The sequence below is a fragment of the Pezoporus occidentalis genome, unplaced genomic scaffold, assembly GCF_034315485.1.
Source record: "Pezoporus occidentalis ecotype Australia unplaced genomic scaffold, CSIRO_AGI_Poc_V1 ctg25, whole genome shotgun sequence".
Lineage (NCBI taxonomy): Eukaryota > Metazoa > Chordata > Aves > Psittaciformes > Psittacidae > Pezoporus > Pezoporus occidentalis.
Window position 1 is genome coordinate 3,825,001 of NW_026914394.1, and position 12,579 is coordinate 3,837,579.

The window sequence follows — 12,579 nt, forward strand, 5'->3', positions numbered from 1 at the left end:
AAAGGAACACACAAACTAATTAACATGATGGACAATCCAAATTATAATTATGATATTCTCACACACAAAAAAAATGGTTGGGTATTTCCTTATTATGCATGCATTTTAATTTAAATATAATTAAATTTACATTTCTGATCAATGGGCACTTTCTCTGTCAGGACTATTCATCAGTTCAGGGGGAAAATTCCAAATACAGTAAATGCAGACATAGCATCCATTACAATTAAACAGCCAGTGTATGTAAACCTTGCAACTTGTTTTCATATCAAAATGACAGCATGTGGTAATGAACTTTCTGTTCAGAATTATAAGACCTGGGAAAGGAAAGAAATATATACTCCCAAATACTAATTACTCAGCTGCTTAATACTCAACCTCGTCAAAAATCTGGAGATCAGCCAAAAAGTGTCATAAATGGTTTGACTTTGAACCAGAACACTATTTATCAGCATTCATAATGTCTATCTGTGCAGACAGATTGTGCTTAGTACTTAGCAATGAAATAGCTAAATATAACAGCAGTGCTAATTAGATCATACATAAGTGTTTGAGAATTCTGACTATAAACTGGAAGTCTTTATTAAGCTCAGCTAAGGAACATAAACCTCAAGTGCTACAGCCATCACAGAACTGAAGGCGGTCACGTTCACAGGAGATGATGCAGAACCTCAACACATTAGTGGCTACACACATCATGTCTAAAATGACTCTTCAGCAGCACAGCCAAATAGCTTGTCTGTATAGACCTACTTCTACCTAAATTAATATCCAACGCTTTTCCATACAATGAAGTATGGTTACTTGTCTTGAAATGAGGATATGTGGTCTTGACCAACTGTACAGTTTAGGGAAACAAAGTGCTGCTACAGTAGGTAGAGGGAGAGATGCTGAGTTCCTCTGCACAGGATCTGTGTGCGATGCACATCAACAACACAGGGCACTTATCTTCTGTCTTTGCCTTTCTCCTCTCTCCCCTCCTGAAACCACATCCTAAACCTTTTATATCTTTTCAATGCAAAAATACATTTCATTTTGGCAAGCTTTCTGTCATTACTTATGAAGCAGGGATTTCTAATTCCTATGCTGAAATGACTAAGAACAATGAACCAATCAGGAAAAAAGTTGTAGCTTAAATGCTGAGAACAAAAGCAGCACAAAAGCAACCTCCCTCCTCCTCCTTTTCATATTGAGTGTTGCTGTTCTATGCTACGAAAAATCACCCAAAACATCAGGGACAAAAACTCATCCTATGGAAATAAACCAAAAACCAGTGACCTCATAGGGGAAAAAAGTTTCACTTCAAACAGAAATGTGTAAATCTAACACCCAAAAGGTTATCTGTACTTCTATGAATTAAATCATAATGTTTCCATGCAAAAACTGTAACAAAACACCCCCTACGACTGATCTCAGATTTAGGGTTTGTTTTTTTTTAAGTGAACATGTATTTGAAGATGGCTCATTCCACTTGGCAATAGCAGTAATTACAAGTTTAAGTTTAGAAGTTCAGTCAATATAGCAAAGAGAAATGGGATACATTTCAGAAATTTTAGTAAATTACTCTGGCTTAGTTCTCATTTTACAAGCTCAGCAATGTTAAGGTTGTTCCAAAATCCAAAATCAAAAGTGAGAACAAACTTTGACTCTATTTAAATCAAATTATAATTATTTCTTTTCTGGGATAATTTTCAAGACTTCATTATATCAGTTGATGATATATACCCCAAAATAGATAAATTAAGCCTTTAACATAATCAAAGTTTTACTTACGTAAACTTGTTAAAAAAGAATGATTTAAAACTCATCCATTTACTTTGAACTTTAATGAGCAGAACAGATATAATCTGTGGTGTTAAAACTATTGAGGCACAATAAAAGCTAAAAATATGTCCTTGCAAATGGTGAAATTAATTTCCATAGAGTACACATGCCTCGTTTCCCACAGTCAAACTGTCACAGCATGAAAACATTCTCCTGCGTGTGGAGGTTTTGATACCCATTTCCCCGGTGAAAGTGTGCAAAAGGAGCGGAAAGAGTTATCGACAATTCATACAGTATCCCATATTTCATTAGATAGTACACGCAGAGAACTATCTTGACTCTGAAGGGAGATGAGGCAACAATGTTTTAAATGACTATTGACTCCACTAAATTTCTTGATAATGTCAGAAGACTGTAGTCTGTCAGGTTCATAAGAGACTCAGGATGATACAGGAATCCAATTATGTGAAGTCTATTTAGTTGTCCTGTTTGCTAAGCCAAAGGTTAACGAGAACTGCACTGCAAAAACCTCCTGTGGTATTACAAAGTATTTCTTATGCTGCATAACATGTACATGAAAAAGTATTTCAATCAAGTCTTTCTTTAACTCTTTAATTGCAATGGAGCACTATACAATGCAGCAAATTAAAAACTCATGATGGAAGAAGTGATTTTAAAAATCTGCCACTCAACTAAAGACATCGTGACTAATTATTAAAGCAATTATTACTAAATATTTCTTATTTGCAATGGAAAAAATGTTCGGGTCACAGAACCATAGATAGTCACTGCTAACATTAAATCTTTATAAATAGTAAGCTATGGCCTCTAATTTTAGAGAGAAATTAATTATGTTTTTGTTGCTAACACATTCAAATCTGTTTACACAGCTGACAAGTCTGAGCTCCACCAGACTCGAGCAGTGAGCTTTGGAGCAGATGACTCAACATTCACCAATTTCATTAAAGATGAATAGGGGAAAATTCACCTGCAACAATGTCACTTGTAAAAACAGATTTAAAACAGATTTATGAGTTTTACATATGTGAGGTATCCTATTCAAAAGAAAGGGAGGGGGGAATAAGGGAAAACCTAACAGCTGTGGGAAAACAGATTAGAAGTGTTGAGTTTCCAATTCTTTTTTGAGCTAATGTAAACTAATAAAACATTAAAATGGATCCACATTCCAAAGACTGTAATTACCGCATGACACCATGTTGTTAGTTCAGATCCTGCATATCAACTTAGATATGCTCCTGAATACAAGGACATAGATTTACCCACCTCTCCCAAACTTAACTACTGTTTCTGCAAACACTACCACAGATATACCTCACAAGTATACTAGAAATTCAGACAGTCTTTGGCTTTTTTGTTTTGTTTGTTCGGGTTGTTGGGGTGCTTTGGTTGGCATAAATACTTTCCCCAGAGCAATACAAGATAGTAATTCTGCCTTTACAGGTAAAGAATAGAAATGCACACGGAAGTAATGCATTAAAGATAACGGCAACATGCAGAGAAAGCAAAGCCAGTTCTGCTTTCACTTTGTAGAATACTCAGGTTCAACTCCTAGTTTAAATGAATGTTATAAAAGTAGAAATGCTTTATTTTTCTGCACTTTTCTCAGGTCAGAAAATAAACATACAACATAACTACATCATTACTTCAGCCTTTTAGGGGTTACTTTGTTTTGTTGTTTGTTTTGTTTTTCTGTTTTATTAAAGTTGGACCTCCCTGGCTGGTATTGGGAACATACTACTGGAAGAAAATTATCTGCACAAAACTGAAAGATGTGCTGTTAAACACACTGTAGGGACAACCATGCAAGGAAGCAACTCTAATGGATTTCTGCAGTTAAATTCCACAATTTCATGAATTTGTAAACAATTCACAGTTAGTTACTGATCTCAGCTACTATTTCCTTGCATTTCTGAGCAGCAGCAACACTAAAACCTGCAACATGGTCGAGAATTGAATACATATTGTACTGTATTCATATTATTTACCATTTCAAAATATAATCTTGCAGATATCCATAAATTCTAACTACTCCAGCAAGAACCAAAGTAGATACTTGAAAAGCAAGTGAAGCTCCCCACCAATTTTAACAGGAACACCTCCTGCTTAAAGCCAGATACAGGTTTAAGCAGTTTACTGGTGAACTGAGCAAAATACCTAACACGCACTCCAATGGCTTTTTTTCCTGAAGTTCAGTCACTGCAATAGACTTCAGTTTCCAAAGTGTTGTGCAGCCTTGCTTCAGTCTAGGAACATATCACAGAATGGTTTGGTTTGGAAAGGACCTTAAAGCTCATCCAGTTCCAATCCCCTGCCATGAGCAGGGGCATCTTCCACTAGACCAGGTTGCTGCAATCCAGTCCAACCTAGCCTTGAACACTGCCACGGATGGGACAGCCACAGCTTCTCTGGGTAACCTCCCTGACTCACCACCCTTACAGTAAACATTTCTTCTTGTCAAAAGCATTCAGTGAATTAGATGCACATGAATAATTTCCATGTGCTTCAGTAATCCAAGACTTTAACCAAAGCTACTTACCGAGTCGTCTGTGGCAGAAGGTGGCCACCCTTCCCATAACTGGTGACGGACAGGGATGCTAGTTAGGTCGTAGACATTCCGCTTTACCTGGTGAAAGAATTAAAAGCTTAAAAAAATCAGAGCTTGTCCTAACAAAAGCAATACAGGCACACTGCATTATTTTCATCGTAATCCCATTATTTTTGTGTGCATTGTTTTCTAATTATTGTAAAATAGGTTCCTCCCAACGCTCACAAGTTCTCACACAGTACTGCCAAAAGCAATTAAACTACGTCAAAGGAAAACAAAAATTAAATCTATAAAATATTCATAACGATTCATTATTACTTCAAGTATCATAAATATGTAAAAGAACTCATAATACAAATTTTCACTGTAAAAAGTATTGCAAAGTAATGAAACAGAAGGAAAGCAGAAGGTAGCAAAAATCTTCACAGGTTTTGCTAGTCTATGTTACAGCTAATGCAATGAGAAATGCACCTATTTTCTTTAAAAGTTCCTTAAATGAGATTCAAAAATAAAGGTGAGTCTGTTAAACATGAAAACAAGTTAAGAAGCACATTTCCAATGAAGACAGCATGTTTCAAATGTTTATTAACCAAATGCAAACAAACTAATGTTTACATCAACCCCTTTCTTGTGCTATTAAGATAAAAGTTGATACTACTAATCATTTTAACATGATGGTTGTCAGGAGGAAGGGAGGGGGAAAAGAAGAAAGAACTGGGAATTCGGAATACAGGAATAATGATGCAAAACACAAGAGTTACATAACTCTTTCCACAAAAAAACATTAACAGGGATAAAAAAGCTGGCATATTTTATCAGAGGTTTTGTGATAAGCAATTATTTACATTACAAAAAGATGTATTTTTGTACTTGGGCTAGAGACTGATACCTCAAATTCTGAATAATGTCTTATACCCGAATGTCAAGACCACACAAGCAACCAGCTCATGTAAATATTGCCCAGCTCGACCAGAACTGTAAACAACAAACCACTGAAAGAGAGCAATGTTGGCTTTTGGTTTGTCTTTCAGAAAGCTACACAAGAATACAAGGTCTTCCCATACCTTTACAGGTCGACGTCCAAGTACAGATCTCAACAACCTACACTACGTCCAGAAAAGCATTCTCAAACTGATACAAGTGAGATTTGATACACCTTACTAATATTTTACATGGCCATTGGCTAGACAGAGTATCTGAGGAAGTCAAAGTTATGCATCCCACTCCCAGCTCTAAGAGGGCGGTAACAGTCTAATGCCAACAGACACAAGAACCCAGTCTTTGACACATTAACCAAAAGTTGTTAAGGCAGATGGATAAGACTAACTTACAGAAAATGCCACATCTACACAAAGTACAGTGCTCTTACTGTATTTCCAATTCTCAGATCATCCATTCAATTATTGTTGCTCATTCTCACTACTTATAGTAGTAGTATTTCACACTATTACAGTGCCCCTTAGTAAAAACTGTGAAGAACTGTCTCACATTTCTGGATAGTTTTATATATATGCTAGGTGGATAGTAATTTCAATACTACCAGTTTAAAGCTTTACAAATATAAATACTCTGCACAGATGAGTGGAAAACAATTGCTTCAATTTATTACCCAAGAGCAAAATACATTACTTCTAACTCTTGGGTCTACATCTCAGTAAGGATTAAAGTCTGACCATGTGGGTTCCTTATCCAGACATTTCAGTATCATGACATATATTTGGGTTGTTTTTTTAGCTCAGCTGTACACTCATTGTATATGTTAAGAGTCATTAAGATATGTCTCCTTTCATTTATTTTTTTAAACTGGTAAATCATATATACATCAAATAGCCTCTACGTTAATACTGCTTTTGTTCATGGGTTTTTGCAGGAAGACTGATCTGGTAACTAAGATTCAACTGAAAAATTACAACCATATTTTAATTTAACAAAATAAAACAACAAACATATTTTAGACATAGGATACTGAAATAATTAGCAATTAAAATGGACTTCATATTAGTGCTTCCTCATATGTATGTTTCATGCTTTAAAAAATACATATATATCACTTATCAAAAACATTTTAATTGATTTCAAATACACATGTACGGTAAATCCTTAGATATTTGCACATATGTACACACACCTATGAAAAATGGAATAATGGAAGATTGTACTCTATAGCACTGATATATGCACTGCTTCTTAACAAGAAGGTAGCCTGCTGTGCGGTATTTGTTTCACAGCAGTGTCAAGGTAAAGAGATGTCATTACTCTGAACTGACCCCAAAACAGCCCATCAAAATGTAACGCTATTGATCTGTGATCACAAAAATACGGTTGTAACTATTTTAGTTTTCTCTCATTAAAAACCAGGATAAACTGTCCCTGTGAGATAACTGCTCTCCAGTCACACCCCAAAAAGGCTTATTATTTTCACAATATAAAACTCTCAGATGAGCTACATTCAAATAACCAGTGCAACTTCAGTAATGAAACGTGGGATCAAGAGAACTACATAATATTGTTTTCAAAAAGCCCTCAGAAGTAAAAATAAATAACTCAGAAGTCACATTCCTCAAATTCCCTTTTAAGTCCCAAGTACAACAGAAAGGCATTATGAAAAAAACAGTATTTCCCTTCTTTCATTAACTCATCTGTAACTGCACTGAATTCAATAACATTCCTCTGCTATTCTAAGCTTGAAAGGCATGCTCGGGGTAAAGTGTTATGTTGGTATAAAGCACAATGCCAGACTGATGTGCTGGACAAAAGTGATCAAAGTTGAAGTAATTTTAGCCAACGCACAAGTATTCTGCTGCATTGTTCTACCAGAATGACATCTGTTGAGCAACTTGTCGCAGAATAAACTAGTTGTTACAGGCAGGCCTGGTTGGGTAGGGGACCGTGTAAGACTTATTAGGGTAATGTTTGATTAAACAAACTGCTGGAGTTAAGATCACAACTGGATTTGGAATTCATGCCAAAGTAGTCCTCTTTCAAACAACAAGCCACAATCAATTACTTAAGATAAAATAAGCTTGCTTTTAAATAACGATTTAATTTTAGGTTCTTTTGATAATTAGAATAGTATTACAAAAGCAGACTGCAAAATGTTTTAAAGACTGAGAGTATTTGCCAGTTGAGCCCAGAAAACCCCTTTTCTTCATGAAGTGACTTAATTTCAGTTTAAAATTAAAAATTCGGTAAGGAGGAAAAAAACTGTATAAAACAGAATCATAAACTGCTTCTTCATTAGGCCAGTGAAACACAAACCCACACCCATACTCTTCATGCAGCTGAAAGTTAGTACAGTAAATGAATGAAGTCTGTGTTAAAGTTTTTATTTATAAATCCACATTATATTAATAGAAGGACTGAAATCTGTTAAAATCTGTATAAAGAGAACTCTAACTTCTAGTGCCATCCACTGAGCTACATTTATTGGCAAACTTCTTGGTCCCCCACCTTTGATCAGTCTGAAATACGCATTGGTGGTATTGTCTTTGTGCAGCCCACAATTTCTTTTCATAATGTTCAGATGCCATGGTGACTGGCACATTACTATGGCAGCCACCCTTGGGATTATAATCTCCAGAATATATGAGATCATTTAAAAACAAAGTAAAGGCACATCTATTTGGTTCCACAACTCAGCTGTGAACAGTATCAATGCCACCATTTAAACCAAATACCCCATATATTCCAGATGCAATTTTACTCGGAAAATTACGTATGATTCCTGCAGAATGCCCTGCCTTGCAGCTATAAATTGGTGCTTGAGAAGCACATGAAGTTTTACCTTAACTCCCTTCTACTATTTAGAAGGGAGTTAAAATATTAAACAACTCAATATTTTAAGAAAACCTATATGTCAAAGTAGCCAACACACCAACAAAAGTTCGCAGATACAGGCAGAGTCGCATTTTCTTATCTTTCACTGGCTTTTTTTTAAGCAGATTAGTACATTGCTCTAAAAGTAAGGTTAAACAGAGAAGATACATTTTGTTTGTAGATATGAAGTTAATCCAGCATTCAAAGCCCTTCCACATCCATATTAGTCAAGAAAAAATAAAGTAAAATGCATCACAGGGTAAGAAATCTCTACCAGGTAAATGTGAGGATGACAACCTTACGGCGGTTTCACTTAGGAATAAGTAGTTATTTTCTGTCTCTGAATTAGAAAAACCTGAAATCTACTGTAAAAAACATTATCTAACACCTACCAAATTGTTAAAATATAAATTTATGCTGAATCATCAAAGAACTGTCATGCCTGAATCTGTACCTTTGAATCACAACAAATCACAACAAAGTTTAACAGTAGTTTCCCTCAGGCTGTTTTCTGCTTATACAGGTACAAAGTTAATTGAAATAATGTAGATAATGAACTTTTGTTAGTCTTATTATTAAATATAATTTATGCAAAGCTGTAAATTGGCTGAGATGCTAAAGACTGTTCCAGGCACATAGGCAGCATGAAAGACAGTGCAAAAATGAGTGCATGAAAGGCAGACAAAAGGAGCAATAAAGTCAGAGGACTGTGAGGAATGTGGAATGCGAGTTGGGGGATGCAGGGAAATGAGATCAGATGCAGACAGAGCAAGGTTGCATGGGGCACTGATGGTAAAGCGAGAATCTTGACTTTGACATTGTAACAGAGAAGCCAAGCAAAACATTCAGGGGATAGCAATGATATGGATGGGGCAAAAATAGAAAGAAATGTGAAAGAAATGTGAAGTAAGGAGAAGCATTTTGGTGGAGAAAGATGGAAAGAAAGGAGGCAAACCCAGCTAAAGCAATAGTCTTCAAGCCTTAACATCTCTGCCAGACAAAATTCCACTGACAGATAGCAAAGGGCACTGGGAATCTGGCAGTAATACATTGGAAGCAAAGACAGACTCTACCAGGTTTCTAAGCATAGGGAAGTGACAAAGTAATGTATTTGAAAAGATAATGTTATCAATAGTTATGAACAAAAAGATGTGTCAGATAAAAGGGCAATATCAGTTAGCTATGGATCAACAAGAACTATTAAAAAGATAGAGATTTAAAACTAGAAAGAATTTCTGATTTAGCATCTCTGCCACAACCTATCGCAATAGATTTGCTTCAAAGTAATAATAAAGACACAGGACAGAAATGGAAGAAGCTAGGAGAGAAAATTAAAATAAGGGATCCATATTTAAAATTTCCCCATAGCAGAGAGAAAGTATTTTGGATTTTATCAGGAAAATGCTACCAGCAGTCAATGAGAAACTGAATTTCTTAACTTCAAAAAACGGCATGTGCAGTAATTTCTAGCCAGCAACTCACAAGTAGGATATATTCATATATAGCAAGTAACATACTGTATGAACCACAACCAGCATTAGCACCCAAACCAGAACTTTCAGGTCCCTTTATGCAAGATTCCTTTGATGGGAATGGTATATGTCTGCTCCATGAAAAATTTTGTTTGCCTCTCTGTATTTCCAAAACACAGTAAACTAGAGTAAAACATAAAGAACAAAGGATATTTAAATGAGCAAATTTTAATTTTAGTGTAGGCTTTACTTTATAAACAATAATGCAATTCTAAAGACATCAAATGATAACCAGCCTCTCTTTCTAGCAGCTGACTGAAGTTTGAATTATGGAATACTTTCAATTAGTGAATTGAGATGCCACAATAATGGCATCTGCTTCTCAAGAATTCATACCAAATTCTCCAAGGAAGACTCACTATGCTACGGTAACTATTTACATTTGCACATATATTCAATTCACTCTATTGCAGTCTAATGCAAAAAATACACTTCCAACCTAAGTATTTAAAATCTATACTGAATGCAAAAGAACTCCTCTCCTGTCCAAGCTTGCCAACCAAAAGTCAGTTGTGATTCAGCACTTTTATGAAATACACAAGAACTCAAATGTATGTTTTACTATAATACATTCTCCAATTATTTTTTTATTTCACAGCTCTTCCTTCCAATCACTGTTTTTGCTTTTTAATAGCCCTGAGAAGATTCTGGTCTGAATCATTTATTCATCCATTTATTTATGTGGTCTCATTTATGAAGTTTTCCCTTTTAGAAGGCTAAAGCTTTGAAATGTTTTTAATACAGATGTTTAAATAAATGCTTAATACAGAATAAAATGCATTAAATTCTAACATAATTGGTTTTAATTCAATGTCTGAAACACATCCCTTGCTTATTCTCTCACAAGTTAAACCAAAACAAATAAGAGCACCAAAACTTGTATAACTTCTTAAAGTAGTATTCTTTTCCCTCTAATTATAAGTTTAATTTTTAAAATTAAAAATAATATGCAATTTCACACCTTCCTAAAGGAACCTGAATGTCCACTGTACACCAGCCACATACAAAGCAGAATTCATCGGCAAGTTATAACACAAAAAAATATCAGTAGAAAATTGTCCACTTTGTTTTCGTGTACCACTTTCTTGCAAGGAAACACAACTTATGGACAGAAAAGCCACTAATCATCCAACTTCCACTTTACAGTGCATGGAACAGTGTTTGAACCAAAATAAACCCAGTTTAAGCTGCTATTAAAAATGGGTTATATTGTACTGTAGTACTCAGTAAACACTGTGCCAGTATCTTCATTAGAAAGCTTGTTCAACTCACACTCAAGGATTCAAATTAACTTAGCTTTTGAAAATGATGTCTGATTTTTGTGACATTTTGCTGGTAAGAGTTCAAACAAAGACAATTAAGTCACATTAAACACCAAGCAAAACCCAGCAAATACATTTTTTGATGCTTCCAACTCTTTAATTTCAGTACCTAGAAAAGAGATTGAAGTACATGGTTTTGCCTCTCACTGTTGGCAAGGTAGAGTTAGATCTTCATATACCTAGGGATTAAAATGAATACTTTAACATAATCCACATTATTTCCAATTTGGGATGAGGCAAGAAGAAACAGGTATCTACTAAGAAAGTTTAAGTGGCTGAATAAATAAATGCAAAGCTAATGTATTATTTTGTTATTACGCATTTTTAAACGGGGGAGGGAGGAAAATTTTCAGGAGAAAGAATCCATAAACAGACAAAACTTAAACAGAGAGATGATTCACCATCATAATCTTAGTAAAAACCATCTCATTTAGGAAAATAAGATCCTAGGTATAAGGGCAGACTCACCAGTACCACTTAAAGAAAGACATATAGATTCTTTATTCCCCAACTAAGCAATTACAGCCTCATTCCCCCCCCAAATTTATATCGTAGTGAGTCATCAAACGAAATCCAAACCAAAAATGTTAATTCCATTTTACTGATGTAAATTCTGAAGGACTACAGATAGTCCTAGTTATTTATGGGAAATACTACTGGCACACTTTAATTGTCCAGAATTCAAACAACAAACTGCGGGGAGGGGGTTTCCTAAGCTGGTTGGCTATGTTCTGTCTACTTCTAACGCTGAGAGACTCTACCTACTCACTTTATAGCTTCATTGAGCAACTATATTTCTAAGCTGTAACACTTCTCCAAATAATATAGATTTTTTTCTTAACTGGAGGTTGTTACCAAGCCTATCTAGTTTATTAATCACTAGATGATTTAAAAATTGATGAAATGTAATGACATCTACAACTCATTACGTTTTGTAAAGAGCATTTGGCAGCTTCCCTTCAGCAACAGAAATAACTCTGTGAATAAACTACATTCAGAAATTTCACAATTATTAATATTTCATTATTCGCTATTTCATTCCCTGGACCTCATATTTTTAACTACTTTTAAACCAACCTTTCTTGGATGTCATTTGGCCTTTTTTAATAGGTCTGTGCCAAGTCAGTATCTTACTACAACCTACAATAAAAAATGATTCACTGGGTAATATTAGCATATTTTTGTGCATTTTTTTTGAAACAGAAAATAAAAGCAAAGCTTCAACTAAACTTTACTGAATCTTTTGACATGTGAACTTCTGATTGCCTCATGTCATATATCTATACCCACAAAATAATCTAAGATGGATGCTCCAAGTACATGAGGTGTTCCCTCAAAGATTTAGCAGGACTTCTTCCTGACTTCAGCTCCCTGCCCAGACAAGGTTTGAGGTTTGATAATTAATCTGAGCTCTCTTCAAGTTACCACATACATACTACTTTTTGCCACTGCTTTGGAGGTGGCCTTTACCTGGGCTGCAGCAAGTGGTCAACATTAAGTATATTCACTACGTTATATTATTCACTATATTCAAATTCTACCTAGAACTGTTTCATTATCTTTGAAATGTTCTTTTACT

The 12,579-nt window shown here is 35.1% G+C and overlaps 1 protein-coding gene across 1 annotated transcript in view; it reads right to left on the bottom strand.

The window, feature by feature from the left end:
• Positions 1-12,579, bottom strand: part of FAF1 (Fas associated factor 1) — a 170,758-nt gene that overhangs the window by 80,745 nt on the left and 77,434 nt on the right. Inside the window, exon 8 of the mRNA XM_062623203.1 lies at positions 4,322-4,408. Coding sequence (XP_062479187.1) covers positions 4,322-4,408 — 87 coding nt within the window. The remainder of the gene's footprint in view (positions 1-4,321; positions 4,409-12,579) is intronic.